General features: G+C 42.1%; 2 protein-coding genes across 3 annotated transcripts; both read right to left on the bottom strand.

Annotated features, from left to right (window-relative positions):
- Positions 1-911: 911 nt before the first annotated feature.
- On the bottom strand, positions 912-6,502 carry si:ch211-195b21.5 (uncharacterized). Of its 2 annotated transcripts, none has more exons than XM_035754259.2 (8): positions 6,101-6,502; positions 5,755-5,897; positions 5,006-5,642; positions 4,059-4,833; positions 2,724-2,797; positions 2,457-2,553; positions 2,129-2,247; positions 912-1,887 (listed from the first exon to the last, which is right to left on the bottom strand). In XM_035754259.2, the coding sequence occupies exons 1-8, from the start codon at positions 6,323-6,325 to the stop codon at positions 1,378-1,380; spliced, it is 2,580 nt and encodes an 859-aa protein (XP_035610152.1). In that variant the 5' UTR covers positions 6,326-6,502; the 3' UTR covers positions 912-1,377. The 2 variants fall into 2 exon arrangements, with proteins under 2 accessions (XP_035610152.1, XP_035610150.1); XM_035754257.2 differs by having other exon boundaries at positions 912-1,890; positions 6,101-6,501.
- Positions 6,503-6,695: 193 nt separating this feature from the next.
- Positions 6,696-14,980, bottom strand: fam98a (family with sequence similarity 98 member A). The gene is given in 9 exon segments (XM_035754256.2): positions 6,696-7,557; positions 7,560-8,132; positions 8,348-8,515; positions 8,678-8,794; positions 9,021-9,101; positions 9,232-9,416; positions 9,532-9,666; positions 9,777-9,925; positions 14,816-14,980. Coding segments are annotated over 9 exon segments (1,575 nt in total). The 5' UTR covers positions 14,854-14,980; the 3' UTR covers positions 6,696-7,428.
- Between the last annotated feature and the right edge of the window lie 1,527 nt (positions 14,981-16,507).

Here is a 16,507-nt window from a genome sequence, read left to right as displayed (position 1 = left end):
GCCAAAGGTGAATCTAACATGTATTGACTCAGGTGTGAATACTTACACTACCGTTCAAACGTTTAGGGTCACTTAGAAATGTTCTCGTTTTTGAAAGAAAAGCACATTTTTTTGTCCATTAACACCAAATTGATCAGAAATACATTGTAGACATTGTTAATGCTGATTGTAGCTGGAAACAGCAGATTGTTATGAAATATCTACATAGGCGTACAGATGCCCATTATCAGCAACCATCACTCCTGTGTTCCAATGGCACATTGTGTTAGCTAATTCAAGTTTATCATTTTAAAAGGCCAATTAATCATTAGAAAACCCTTTTGCAATTATATTAGCACAGCTGAAAACGGTCGTTCTGATTAAAGAAGCAATACAACTGGCAAGCAGTAGGCATTTAGGAGTGGAGCCTAGTTATGTGATGACATCACATGCCCAGCATACCCTAAAGTATTTTACAATCAACATTTATTCAAATTCAGTTTCCCTCATTAGTTGCAAGTTCAACAAAAGAAAAATAGAACCCTATTGAACGGATAAAAATGTTGTCGAGCTTTAAAATGTCTCATATCTGCCGTTTCTATTACGTCAGAATATTTTTTTCCCCCTGCTTTTGTCAAATAAACCTGGATCAATGAAAATGCCTAATGTGTGAGAAAGAGGAAGTCAGAGTAAGTAACAGCAGACAAAAACAATGTATATAATCAGAAAAAAAAGTGATCACCTTACAAAAACATGTCAACTGTTCCTATCCTGATAGGATCCAATGACTTTGGCAAGATCATGTGCGCTTGCAAATAGCCTTGCGCCATCAATTGCAGAGTACTAGATAAGAGGACAATGTATAAGAATTTCTTCATTACAGAATAATTCCATCTCATTGGTTTAACATTGGGAAGTAAAACAGCACACGCTTCAAATGGCAGTTGACCTTTAAATGGAAAAAGTACATTTGATAACACTCAAAGCACTAAATCAAGGTTGTACCGGGTGAAATATACACAAACATGGCCCAATATAAAGAGGGTTATTTAATAAACATCTACAGTAACTAAAGGTCTGAACAATAGGATCAGTAGCTGGCAGCAAAACAATTCTGGACATCATAAATGCTGCATATGCACCCTGGAACAGCCTGTCCTCCAACAGCATTCAATAACAATGTGCTGTTATCCACTACAACACAGAGGAACACAGTTTGTTGAAAAACAAGACAACCCCAAAAGGAGAGAACGAATCAGAGGAATACTGCTTATTTTTAACATTAAACGCACCAACTTCTGAAAACAGCTGCAATGATGCCAAACAATGACCCAAGGCCAGGTCCTCCAGAGATACAGTACAATCAAACCAGGACTTACAGTACAGCAGCTATTACTTCTAACCCTTTTCCTTCTTCTTCTTCTTCTTCGTCTTCTTTTCCTTCTTTTTCTCCTTCTTTTTCTTTTTATTGCCTTTAGGAGATTTGTCTTTCTCGTCATCACTGTTAGAACTGCTTTCTCCTTTATCTTTGTCCTTTTTGTCACATACTTCCACGTTGGGCTTTCCTTTGGTCTCCACTACCTCCAGTTTGACCCTACCATATTTCCCACTGGCATGGCCAGAGGAAGCAGCACAAGAGCCCTTATCCACCCTCCCCTCCTCTCTCCCCCTGGCCTTCTGCAGACCTGGTGGGGTGTGCCCGCGGACCATCGACATCTTTATCCTGGGGCTTCCAGGGCGTTCCTCTTTCACGTAGATCTTCTCCCTGTAACCCTTTGGGCCCTCGTCTAGTTTGCGAAACCTCTGATCTCTTGGGTCTCCCTGGTCCCTCCACTCTGGACCCAGGGGGTTCCCAATGTAATGGCTAGGGTGTCTTCGGTCCTCTCCAGGTCGTCTGTCTCCATGCTGCTGCTATAGACAAGGTGAAACAAGTAGCTACAGTTTGGGATTATAATACCACAAATCTTTTGGGGAATTTGACTTTTCTATGGATGCTGAAGACAAGTGGACTGGAAAGGAACCTAAAGTTTATACTGAGGGGTGATCTAGGTTGAACAACGCAATGGTTTAACTATGCTGTTTCTTTGGTCAATGCAGTGTATACAGTTGGGTTACTGTGTGGGGCGAGAGAATGTAGCTAGGTACATGCCATGCTAGGCTCATTCCGCCGGTGGGTTGCTGCATGGCCCTCAGCAGTGGTCAGGTCTCCGAAGAACTCCTCACACCTCTGACAGTAGAACCCGATGACCGGAATCAAAAAGGTAGACCCTGAATATACGAATGAAAAGGCATTTAGGTGTCATTCTATTACCAAGTAATGATGGCAACAAAAATAACGCTTATATTTATTTATATTTAACAAGGCAAGTCAGTTAAGAACAAATTCTTATTTACAATGACGGCCTACCAGTCATTTATATTATGTAGATAGAGAATGACTGGGTAGAAAGACAGGTCTATAATGAACAATACTATACCGTCCTGCTTTAGCAATTCCTCCAGTTCCTTCACAAGAGTTTCTTTCCTTTTCATTTGGTCATGTCTCGATCTCCTCTGACTCTCGTCATCTTTGCTCTAGAAAGTCCCATTTCATCACAATGTTAAAATGCAGTGTTTTCTAGTTTAGACATCACAACATGCTGTGACACAACAAACATCAGGAGTAATTATCATCAGTAATAGTGAGGTTTGTCTCAGAGGAAAAAAAGAGTGTGATTGGAATGACACTGCCAAGTAAATGTTACCTTCTGTTTGTCTGAATTCCTTTGGGAATGGTTGCCATCATGTGGATCACTATTGGCCCTTTTCTCCCTTGTTGCTAAAGAAAGGAAGAAAAATGCAATTAGTCGCATCCTTAATATATACTGAACAAAAATGTAGTGTTGGTCCCAAGTTTCATGAATTGAGATGAAATATCCCAGAAATGTTCCATATGCACAAAATGATTATTTAAAAAAATAAAGGACATACATCAAATCAAATGTATTTACATAGCCCTTCTTACATCAGCTGATATCTCAAAGTGCTGTACAGAAACCCAGCCTGAAACCCCAAACAGCAAGCAATGCAGGTGTAGAAGCATCCCTATTAAGTGAGCATTTCTCCATTGCCAAGATAATCCATCCACCTGACAGGTGTAGCATATCAAGAAGCTGATTAAAAGCCATGATCATTACACAGATGCTGGGGACAATGAAAGGCCACTAAAATGTGCAGTTTTGTCAGACAACAAATCAAATGTATTTATATAGCCCTTCGTACATCAGCTGATATCTCAAAGTGCTGTACAGAAACCCAGCCTAAAACCCCAAACAGCAAGCACGGTGGCTAGGAAAAACTCCCTAGAAAGGCCAAAACCTAGGAAGAAACCTAGAGGAACCAGGCAATGTGGGGTGGAGATTATAACAGAATACCACAGATGTGCAATTGGCATGTTGACTGCAGGAATGTCCACCAGAGCTGTTGCCAGAAATGTTAATGTTAATTTCTCTGCCATAAGCTGCCTCCAATGTCATTTTAGAGAATTTGGGCCAACGGGCCTCACAATCGCAGACCACATGCAACCACGCCAATCCAGGACGTCTACACCCAGCTTCTTCACCTGCGGGGTCGTCTGAGACCAGCCACCTGGACAGCTGATGAAACTGAGGAGTATTTCTGTCTGTAATAAAGCCCTTCAGTGGGGAAAAACACTTTGATTGGCTGGCTCCCCAGTGGGTGGGCTTGGCTCCCTATGCCCTCCCGGGCCCAGTCATGATTGTGCCCCTGGCCAGTCATGTGAAATCCATAGATTAGGGTCTAATGAATTTATTTTAATTGACATATTTCCTTATATGAACTTCAACTCAGTAAAATCATTGAAATTTTTGCTTTTATATTTTGTTCAGTATATATTAACATTTTTTCTGCAAGAGTGAATGGGTTTTGTGTGTATGTAATATATATATATATATATATATATATATGAATTCATGAACTGAGATAAAAGATCCCAGAAATGTTCCATATGCACAAAATGCTTATTTAAAAAATAAAGTACATACAACAAAACAAATGTATTTATATATGACTGCTCTAACCTTTAATAATGAACTGTAATGACTCCAATGCTTGTCGTATTGGTGCTGTCCCAAGTGCTGGCGAGGCCAGTCTGGGCTCCTGTGATGCCCCAATTACAAGAGGAAGAGGCAGCACTGGTGCTGGTGATGGCACTTTCTCCTCCCTCTTCTGCTCTGGCATCTTCCCCTCCTTCTGTTGCTGCAGCTTGACCATCATCTTACTGATCTCTGATGTGCCCAGATTCAGTCCAATGTTCTTCAACATGGTCTTGAACTCCTCACATTCCTTCTCAGTGGGGGCGGGCTTCACATCAGGAACAGGCTGCACCCTCTGCTCAGGCCTCACACTGGACTGGACCGGTTGAGGAGGCATCTTGAACTCCAGGACTTCACCATGGTTCCCGAACAGAGGCTGGCTTTGATAGTAGGGTGGGCCTGCTGGGGAGATCTCTGCATCGCTCTGCTGGGTAATGGATGTGGACGGTGCAAAAGGCAGGGTGGCAGGGCGTTGTTTTGACTGGTTATCCTCATTCCCATAGAGGAAGTTCTCCTCATCCTCGACCTCCTCCAGCTTCTGAACAGGCGAGACCTCCCTGGTGCCCTGCAGCCAGGAGAAGTCACAGCCCACTCTCTCGTGGGGGAGAAGATTGCTGTCGGTCTCCTCCTGCCTGCTGATTGGCTTGGGCCCATCTGAGGCTTGAAGAAATTCCTGTCTGCTGGCCAAGACTGGTCCACATGGAAGACAGTTGCTCTGGATTGCTCTGCTGCTCTGGATATCTCTGCTAAAGTTATTGGCCTATGGAACAAACAGAAAAGACATCAATGGGTTTTATTGAGGTTTGATTTTACATTTGTTAGATTGTCTAGTCTTCACTGCAGATATACATTAAACATGGGTCTCGCCATGTTTGTAGAACATCATTAACTAAACATACCCCATAACAACCCATGACTTTCTCATACTATACCTGTATTGTGAGAATGGCATTCTTGATGGAAGGCATACTGTCCTCCAGTTGCTTGCTGTTCATAACCCGTTTCAGGCCCTCGAGCAGGTCATTGTGTACGGAGGAGTGATTACTGATCCTGCTGCTACAGCTCCGAATGGGGCTCCTTTTGTCCCTGTGGTCGGAATGATGGTCCACTCTGCCCCGGCTCTTTCCATAGCTGCGACTCCTACTCCTTGATCTACTTTTGCTTCTCACCCGACTTTTCCCTCGGCTCCGGCTCCTACTACGAGCCTTGCTCTTACTTCTGACCTGGCTCTTTCCACGACTGCGACTCCTGCTTCGCGATCGGCTTTTGCTTCTTGCCCGGCTTTTCCCTCGGGTACGACTTCTGCTGCGCGGACAGCTCTTGCTTCTTGCCCGGCTCTTGCTTCTTACCTGGCTCTTTGCTCGGCTCTTACTCCTGCCCCTGCTTTCCGTCGCTGGACTGCGAGATTTGCTCCGGAGTCTCTGCCTCTCATAACCCCGGTTTTCTGGTACACCTGGAGCCTTGACTGCCTTCCCTGCGTCCAACAGGTTGACTCCTTTGAGGAAGTCAGGGACTGGCTTATTAGCTGCAAGGCATCTGAGGAATTCTTCCCCAGCTGTCAAGTTCTCACTGAAATACAAGTAAAAACGGTTTAGATTACTGTTCATTGCAAGCAGCCATAGCTGAAAGAGGTTGTGAACAAGGTTGTGAACAAAATCCTTGAATCTTGACATTTCCCCACCTCTTGTCTCTTTGACATGATTCCAAAGGATTGGCGGGCCACTGTGGCATCTGAAGATGCTGTGTGTCTGGTGGGAGAATCTGTTGACCACCCAGACTGATCACTGTGCTGCGGTCAATGGAGTAACTGCTGCAGTGTGGAGTCTGGTTGAGGTACAAACAACATGGAAACATCAGCATACTATATAGCTGACCATTGTAATCATTAACATTATGGTGTTTTGGCTGAGTGCACCAGTATCCTAGTTTAAGCATTAATACATTTTATCAAGGAACAAACTAAAGAATATATCGACTAGCTATGGATTTGTTGTGAAGCACATTAGCTGACAACGTTAGCTACGTACATTGATATAATGTTCCCTCATGGGCCTGTGGAGGTATTCACTTCCCGATCCGGGAGGTAAGAAAGGATGACAAGATCCAGGAGGTAAGTGTCCAGGCATTGGAACGTGGGGTGGCGGGCCAAAGGGCCCTCCGTAGCTGGGACCGGGTGGCTGTACATGGGATGGGTGGCCTAAGGGAGCAGGGCCCCGAGGAAGTTCTCCGGGATGGTGAAAACCACGAAACATTGTAGCCGTCAAATGATGACGGCAATTACATTAATGCTAGATATCAAGACTTATCAGGGAAACCCCGAATGTCAAAACAAACATTTACTCATTAGCTCGCTTGCTTTGCAGTAGCTAGCGGGTGAAAGAAAGCGGAAGACCTTCAAGCTGTAAAGTGTACAACATCCGGTATCCTGCATTTCAAAATAAAAGCCCACCAAGGATTAGCAATAGCATTACAGCACGTTTTTAAACTATAATCTTTGATTACATTATGATCAAGCATTAATTGATATGCGGAGCTAATGTGTGTCCACTGGTTTTCAAATTGTGTACAAAATACTGGTCACAATTCAGCTGAAAGTATGACCAAATAAAGATGACAGGCATGTTAAATCAATTAGATTTTATTGCTCACCTCTCATTCATTCACACTTCCAAGTAGTCTTTATTACATCCAAGTATGTACACAATTTTGTTTATAAGCATCATTAGGTGGCATATTTTAAATAAGTAATAGAGGAGATACCAGTCAAAACTATTTGCAACAGCAAAACATTTTTGAGGCTCAAGCTTATTTTTAACCCATTCCTAGTAACAATAATGTAAACCAAAGCTTACAAAAAAAACCACTGGAGAAATAAAGCTTGTTTCTTTTCAAGTATTAATTAAATTAACTAAGGATGGACTACAATACTTCCACAATTGTCACCTTATCATATGTAGTTACATGACATTCAACTCCTTTTTCAAATAATCTTCAAAATAAGGCTTTATAATTTAGGTGTTACAATGGCAAACATTGGCTTCAACTTTCATGTGGCAAGATAGTGGAACACAGCATAAACACAAGCACTCACATATGCAAAAGAACACATGGGAACAGTCATTTGTTAACAGCCATGGAATTGTGGAAAAGTCTGGTTTGTTTGAGCTCTCATGTCATGCATGACTTGGGACATTTTCTCTTCTGTTGGAGACATGGTCACTCTCCACATTCTTATTCGGTTTAGGGAAGAAATTATAATAACCATGCTTTATATTAATATTCACATTTAGAAAATAAGGCGTTTTCACTTCATGGCTCTTGCATGATCTCTGCTTCAGTGGCCTGCACTTTCTTTTCAACTAGTGTAGTTTTTGCTCCCCTGGCTAAAGCCTGCTTGATTGTACTGCTGGCCACCCTGCTGGAAGAACTGTTCAAACTGTCCTCCTTGGTTCAAATTCTGACCCCCTCGCCAACCTCCCCCTGTCCTCTTCCCCTACCATCACCTCTTCCTCTACTATCACCTCTTCCTCTACCCCCGCGACCCCCTCTGCCACCCCTGTCCTGGTGGCGACCTCCTTCTTGATTGTGGTTGTCCTGTTGGTAACCACCTCCTCCGCCTTGATGCCCTCCTGCAGGGTAACCAGGGCCCTGGAAGCCCCCTTGAAATTTTCCACCCCCGTAACCTCCTCTCCCCCCACCCCCTTGGTAGCCACCTCCTTCCTGGTTATGACCCTGGTAACCACCACCACCACCACCACCACCACCACCACCACCTCCTCCTCCTCCGTCCGACCAGCCTCCCTGCACCTTGCCCCCTCTGCCACCCCCTCCTCCACCCCTCCCGCCCCTTTCATAACCCCCTCCTCCTCGCTCGTAACCCCCTCGGCCCCCCTGAGAGTGTTGGTCGTAGCCCCCCCTGCTGCCTCCTCGTCCACCACCGCCATACTGTCCACCTCCCTGTGGACCGTCTTGCCTCTTCTGCCAGGTGGGCATCTCTGGTGGGGGGGCCTCAATCTCAGTGGGTCGCCCACCTCTGTCTGGCACACGTCCCATTAGAACCTGCACAACAAAAATGTAAATAAAAAAAGTTAATCAACAGAACGTGTACAAGCCAAGGGGTGTTTTCTGACAGCACAGCCAAAGTAGCCAAAGTAGTTTAAAAATAATTTCTTGACATGAGGTATGAAAAAACAGAATGTGACAGCAGCTCTCAAGGTAGTATTGAGATAAACGTTAAAAGTTAGCAAGTGGAGAATTACAAATCTGCTCCCTACCTTGTTAATGGCACAAGCAGTCTTCTCCCTTATCCTGCCACTACTTGTGCGCATAATCTTGGAGAGGTCCTCTCGTGCAGCAAAGAGGTGAGCCACCGAGACTTTGCTCTTTGTGGCGAGGGTTGAACGCAAAGGCGGGTATACATTGGCCAGCTTTTCAGCATGTTTCTGTGTAACAATAGAAATTCAATTTCTACATACAGTACTCAATTGTTTACAGTACAAATGCATTGTGATTGCAAATATACTGTAAATGAATAACACAGACTACAACCACAACCAGTTACACTTTGAATAATTATAACAATCTTCCCAGTACAGAGTTCTCACCTTAGCTTTGTCAGACCAACCAAAGGACTGAACTGTCACGTCAAGACGTTTCAACAACATCTTCCTTCGGACTTCATACTCATTCACAAGTGCTTGATTGATGGCTTCGATTTTTTCCTGTAAAAGAGAAATGTAAATTAGATTAGAACGTTTAATAGTCACATGTACAGGGTTGCAGATGTAATTACAGGGTACAGTGAAATTCTTGGAGATTCGAGCTCCAACAATGCAGGACAAAGTGGACTGCAGTATAGTACGCTGCTTAAGAATGTAACATATATTTTGGTTAGCAGTGGGAAATGTATTCCGCTATGCACATCTTTATTGTTTTTAAGGGTATTACAAAGTGAACTGGTCCAAGTGCCTTCTTCATCAGAGGACCCCCAACATGAGTTGATGGCACTTTGGCTAGAGCTTCTTTCAGCTGAGAAAAAAAGGAGAGAATATTAATGTTGAGAGAACCAAACCTTAGCTAAAGTATAGCTGTATTCAACAAAAAGACACATACCTATCATAACATAATACTGACATAGTCTGGTGTGACATGGACTGACCTTCTTCTCGATCCCACTGAAGAACTGGAACATGGTGATGTTGGCTGGGGGTTTGGACATGCCCAGGGACACACAGATTCCCTTCAGCTCCATAAAGACAACACTGCCTCCGGCCTCCTGGGCTGCCTTCTGAGGCTTGTTGACCAGGATCATCCTGGAGGCCTCCAGCTCCGAGATCAGAAAGGCTGAGAGAGAGCATATCATTCAAACGGCAATCATCATACTGTATTAATATGAATTCTATAAATGATAGGGAAACTGACAACACAGGGAGAAGGTTGACTTATGCTGTTCACATACTGATGAGCAGTAGGCAGTTTGTCTTGTTGAGCAGCCTCTGGGTGACATCTCCTGTGGTGAGGACATTGTAAGGACAGGCCAGCTCAGACAGAAGACCACTCATCTCGAGCTGGAACCCCTCTGCCTCACTGGGACCTGGGTGGGGTAGATGGAGAGTTGGTGCAATGACAACCCAGAGAAATACAATTTTATTTTATTATTCAATTCACAAGCACTGAGATGAGTTAAGAATAAAACCGACTCACAGTTGGTGGCATGGACATTCTCCTCCAGGTGACAGTAGAGCTTGAGCTCTGAGACGATCCAGGCACACACCTTGGTGAACTCTGGTGCTGCTGCTCCCCCGCTCACCGCAGCCTCCAGTGCTCCATCCTCCAACAGAGGGCCTTGGTACCTGAGAAAACAAAGACAGTAACCTCATAAGACTTTCACTAAAAACTTATACTTACCAGTTAATCTAGCTAGTCATTAAAGCAGCAATCAACAGTTGAAAGAATAAAGCCCCCTCCCCACCCCTGTTTTGGTAAAAAGCTGAGGGATGGAGCTGGGAAAATGTAACCACTCAAATTCATAGAGCTATGGTGCAAGGACTGTCCATCAATGATATAAACATTGATATAAAAATTATAGTTTTAACCATGCTTAGGTATTTTATTAGGATCCCCATTAGCTGTTGCAAAAGCAGCAGCTACTCTTCCTGGGGTCCACACAAAACTTAATACAAAATGACATAATACAGAACATCAATAGACAAGGACAGAACTACATAGTTGGTTTTTTAAAGGCACACGTAGCCTACATATCAATACATACACACAAACTATCTAGGTCAAATAGGGGAGAGGCGTTGCGCCGCGAGATGTTGCTTTATCTGTTTTTTTTAAAACCAGGTTTACGGTTTATTTGAGCAATATGAGATGTAAGGAAGTTCCATGCAATAAGGGCTCTATATAATACTGTATGCTTTCTTGAATTTGTTCTGGGAGTGTGAAAAGACCCCTGGTGGTATGTCTGGTGGGACAAGTGTGTGTGTAAGTTGACTATGCAAACAATTTGGGATTTTCAACACATTAATGTTTCTTATAAAAAAAGAAGACTTAGCCACTGGCATGCATAATATTTATATCAGCCACTGATTACAATTAAGAGCAAAATGTGCCACTCTGTTTTGTGACAGCAGCAGCTTAACTAGGTATTTCCTTGCCGCACTGGACCACACAACTGGACAATAATCATGATAAGACAAAACTAGAGTATGCAGAACTTGCTTTTTGGAGTGTGGTGTCAAAAAAGCAGAGCATCTCTACGGCCAGACCTCTTCCCATCTTTACAACCATTGAATCTATATGTTTTGACCATGACAGTTTACAATCTAAGGCAAGGCCAAGTTATTTAGTCTCCTCAACTTGTTCAACAGCCACATGATTCATTACCAGATTCAGATGAGGTCTAGAACGTAAGGATAGATTTGTACCAAATACAGTGCTCTTGGTTTTAGAGATGTTCGGGACTAGTTTATTACTGGCCACCCATTCCAAAACAGACTGCAACTCTTTGTTAAGGGTTTCAGTGACTTCATTAGCTGTGGTTGCTGATGCATATATGGTTGAATCATCAGCATACATGGACACACATGCTTTGTATAATGCCACTGGCAGGTCATTGGTAAAAATAGAAAAGAGTAGAGGGCCTAGACAGCTGCCCTGCGGTACACCACTCTTTACATGTTTGACATTAGAGAAGCTTACCTTAAAGAAAACCCTTAGTTCTATTAGATAGATAGCTCTGAATCCACGATATGGCAGAGGTTGAAAAGCCATAACGCATAAGTAATTTCAACAACAGGTTATGGTCAATAATATCAGAATCTGCACTGAAATCTAACAGTACGGCTCCCATAATCTTCTTCTTATCAATTTCTTTCAACCAATCATCAGTCATTTGTGTCAGTGCAGTACATGTTGAGTGCCCTTCTCTATAAGCATGCTGAAAGTCTGTTGTTAATTTGTTTACAGAGAAATAGCATTGTATTTGGTCAAACACCATTTTTTTCAACAGTTTGCTAAGAGCTGGCAGCAAGTTTATAGGTTTGCTGTTAGAAACAGCAAAGGCCGCTTTACCACTCTTGGGTAGTGGAATTACTTTGGCTTCCCTTTAGGCCTAACAAAGACTTTCCTCTTGGCTCAGATTAAAAATATGACAGATAAGAGTGGCTATAGAGTCAGCTACCATCCTCAGTAGCTTTCCGTCTAAGTTGTCAGTGCCAGGAGGTTTGTCCTTATTGATCAATAACAATTTTTCCACCTATCCCACACTAACTTTACAAAATTCTAACTTGCAATGCTTTTCTTTCATTATTTGTTTTGTTATGCATGAATACAATTGCTCACAGTTTGTTGTTGGCATTTCATGCCTAAGTTTGCCAATGAAATAATCATTAAAATAATTGGCAACATCAAGTGGTTTTGTGATGAATAAGCTCTCATTTAATGTAAGATGGAGTTGAATGTCTTTCTGCCCATAATTTCATTTAAAGTACTCCAAAGTGTTTTTCCATCATTCTTTAAATCATTGATATTGGCTTCATAATACAGTTCATTCTTCTTTTTGTTGAGTTTAGCAACATCATTTATCAATTTGCAGTAAGTAAGCCAGTCAGATGTGCAGCCAGACTTATTAGCTACTCATTTTGCCCCATCTCTTTCAACCATACAGTTTTTAAATTCCTCATCAATCCATGGAGCCTTAACAGTTCTTACAGTCAGTTTCTTAACATGTGCATGTTTATCAATAGTTGTAAGAAGCAATTTCATAAATTCATCAAGTGCAACATCTGAATGCTCCTCATTAAATCACATCAGACCAACAAATCATTTTTGAGGGTATTTATTATTTGTTTACATTTACTTTGTTAGAAACATTGGGAGTAAAACAAGTTATATTTGGGGTTCTGATGGGGTACGACAGTTGTAAATGCCTCATGAGCTTAGTTCAAGTTATATTCTTCAAGAATCAATGGATACATAATGAGCTTAGTTCAACTGTCATACCCCATCAGATATTATTATTAACGTATAAGTCCAAAAATGTACCTATCAAAAGGAGCTGTGCATGCTGGGCAATTCCATGGAAACAGAATTAGTCCATTTTTTCACTTTAAAAATGTATGCCAAACAAAAAACTATTGATTTCAAAGTTCAACAAACCATACAACTCTATGCACAAAGATGACTTTTAACAATTTCCCCTGAAAATTGTACAAAAGCGAATATAATGGAGGAATTGTGTAAATTAAAACTTTGGTAACAGGATAATAGTAAAATGTCCCTCAGATTTTTATGCTACTAGGTTTACCCCAAAACTCTTAAATATCTGCTCCGAATTAAGATTCAAAGATGTCTGCAGATAGAATGGGGTGTCAGCTACGACATGGCACCTTGAGTTTGAAGAAATCTATTTTCATTATTGAACTACAGTATGTGAAGTGGATATACACCCGGTAACAGAATTACATCATGTGTCCCATAATCTGTACTACATGTAACCGATGTGAAATGGCTAGCTAGTTAGCGGTGGTGCAAGCTAATAGCGTTTCAATCGGTGACGTCACTTGCTCTGAGACCTTGAAGTAGTGGTTCCCCTTGCTTTTGTGTAGCGATGGGTAACGATGCTTCGTGGGTGACTGTTGATGTGTGCAGAGGGTCCCTAGTTCGCGCTTGGGTCGAGGCGAGGGGACGGACTAAAGTTATACTGTTACATTGGTTCCGTGACCCGGATCACTGGTTGCTGCGGAAAAAGAGGAGGTCAAACGGGAGGTGAGTGTAACCGATGTGAAATGGCTAGCTAGTTAGCAGTGGTGCGCGCTAATAGCGTTTCAATCGGTGACGTCACTTGCTCTGAGACCTTGAAGTAGTGGTTCTCCTTGCTCTGCAAGGGCCGCGGCTTTTGTGGAGCAATGGGTAAAGATGCTTCGTGGGTGGGGTCGGGGCAAGGGGACGGACTAAAGTTATACTGTTACATACACATAAATGTATAATTATATGAATGTCATTCTAATTTTTCACAAGTTTGACATCACAGCGTTACAGAGCAGAGCACAATACAATAGAATACAGTTTTCCCAAACTAAATATAAGTGTTGATATTAGTTGGCATGGGTCTTTACATAAAAAAAATGTGATTTGATGTATTTCTGATACCTTTTAAGACTTTCTGGTAGATGTTTTCTAAGACCCCCTTTCCACCTGTTTAGCCTGAAAGCATAGTACTTATAGTACTTATTTACTTATGACTAAATGTATCTATGCCTTCATTTCCCAAAAATATAGCGACTCTTATCTTTCACTTGACACCCAATTTTATACACTTAAATGAACTTCGCATGTTGGTGCTCATGGGTCCTTTTCTATGGAAATGCCCTGTTTCAATTGACAAGTAATGGCGTCTTTAGGTAGGCACTTTCTCCGTCGTGGTTCGTTGGACAAAGCCTATGGGAAAATGAATGTTTGTTTTTTTGATAAATGTTTTTTATTTTTATATAAGATCTGTGGTAAACTCAGGTTTATGAGATCGTATACGTTTTGTTCTATGAGATAATCTGCATCAACTAACGTCACTTTGTGAATTTTGAAGCACATAATAAAATAAAATAAATCTGTACATAAAGCACATAACTAACGTCTTCAGAATTGATAAAGGTAATGTTAAAGGACTGATATCTCAGATATCCTCTGTTAATCTCAGACTTTATTTTCGGGGTTTATCCCAAAACCCCATTATTTTCCCCCATAGGAATGGCTGGACGAAACAGCCGTAGCTAATTCATTTCCGGTTTTACGACTACAAACCGGCGAGCTCTATTGAACTGATTTTTATTGTGAATAGCAACCAGTCATGAAATAAGTGGGACCTTTCCAGCTTCAGTGTATTCATAACACTAAGGCGGTGCCTGTCCTCTGTTTGTGCCGGCTGAATAAACATCAAACGGTTGGCATGATAGGTAATTTCAGACTAAATAGATATGTCACTTTTACATTCACAATATAATCTAAAGTAAGTCATAAAGCCGTATGTATAGTAGCTAGCTAGATGCCACAAAAATGTATGAAAGAGCCTGCAGAGTTTAGATTACTGCTCAGCTGTCTCTGGCTGTGACAGTAGTCCGATGACAGGCAGTCAACGTATCAGCTAACGTTAGCTAAATTAACCAGTTGAGCTAGCTAGTTAAAATATAATCAGATAAACTAAATAAAGACTATTCTCAAAGAAAACTATTTAAACCTACCCCAGATCTTCCAGTGAGTCAATAATATCTGTCTCCATTTCTGTGATGAAACTTCAATTGGTTAAACCGCAAGAATAATCTAATATCACTAAAGAACAACACTTCTGCTGGGTTGGCATGCTGGGTCCTAACTCAACCTCTTACCGGTGATAGGGCTGCCCGATACAATGCCTGTCCCTCACGGAGTAATGCCAATGCCTCACGGAGTAAGCTTTCAATTCCAAAGTATTAGAGGTGTGCTCTAATCTACGGAAGAGTATCAAATCCAAGTGAAGAGAAACATTTTAAAAACTGCGACATGAGGTGAAACTTTGATATTTATTTGCATGATAGTCATTTAAAAAAGTGGCAATATTTCGAGAATAAAGTCGAAATTAAATGTAGTTAATAAAGTGACAATATTTCGAAAGTTAACTCGACATTTAATTTCGAGAATAAGGTAGCAGTTTGGCTATATTTCAAGATTAACATTGGGGATTTGGTGAAACGCATATGTGCCTGGCTCCCTATTACTGTGCGCCACCACCGTTGAAATGCCTGAGTAAAATGACCTCGGCAAGCCAGTTAAAGAACAAATTCTTATTTACAATGACGGCCTACCCCGGCCAAACCCTCCCCAAACCTGGACGACGCTGGGCCAATTGTGCGCCGCCATATGGGACGCCGATCACAGGACCCCCTGATACAGTCCGGGATCAAACCAGGGTCTGTGAAGACGCCTCTAGTAATGCAGTGCCTTAGACCACTGTGCCACACAGGACCTGGTGAAACAATACTTGAGAATTGGCTTTAGTTAGAGGGAAATATGTGCTCTATTAGCACATAATAACCCTATTATTATGTATTCGGATTATTTTCAGAAGGAGGAACCGTGGTTACATACATAAGTGTCATTAGCAGTGGAGGCTGCTGAGCGGAGTACGGCTCCTAATAATGGCCGGAACAAACCAAAAATACCTGTTTGATACCATTCTACTTCAGACATTACCACGAACCAGTCCTCCCCAATGAAGGTGCCACCAACCTCCTGTGGTGTGTGTGTGTGTGTGTGTGTGTGGTGTGTGTGGGGGGGGGGGGTTATGATATTTAAAATATAAGCAAATACACATTTAAATAAGTTTTACAGGAATCTTATCAGACTCTTTGTACACAAGGCCATTGGGGCATTGCCGACAAACACATGGCCATCAATCTAGTGATCTAATACACGCACTCGCGCTAATCAATCTAATGATCTAAATCGCAAACACACACACCAAGTTTCTCCCAGACAGTTTCAGACTATAGGAATACACTATTCTAACGGTCATGGTGCGTTATGAGCACAAACGAAACATGTTCTTGGCGCTGTCATTGAATGCGAAGAGAACTGAAGTTGAGTCCCTGTCAGCCTGCCCTCCGAATTCGCAACAACGTTCTGCTGCGTAGCAGAACACCTTGCAAAAAAATCTATGTATAATGGGCACTCGTAACAACTTTATCCATGGTGCTTTACTAACAAGAGGTTTTCCCTCTTATCACAACTATGCTTTTAACGGCTAGTAGGCTACGTGAGCACACCCAATAAAACGATTTATTTTAGGATGCTGAAGACCGGGGGTTATGCGTGTGTATGTCCCATGTCAAGCTGCTCTCCAAATTCGCTACTACACCTCTATTTTGCAGCCAATTATAAAGCTATAGCTGCCCACT

Source organism: Oncorhynchus keta, chromosome 36 (assembly GCF_023373465.1).
Source record: "Oncorhynchus keta strain PuntledgeMale-10-30-2019 chromosome 36, Oket_V2, whole genome shotgun sequence".
NCBI classification, from domain to species: Eukaryota; Metazoa; Chordata; class Actinopteri; order Salmoniformes; family Salmonidae; genus Oncorhynchus; species Oncorhynchus keta.
Note: the sequence above shows the minus strand (reverse complement) of the source record. Positions and strands in the feature narration are given on the sequence as shown.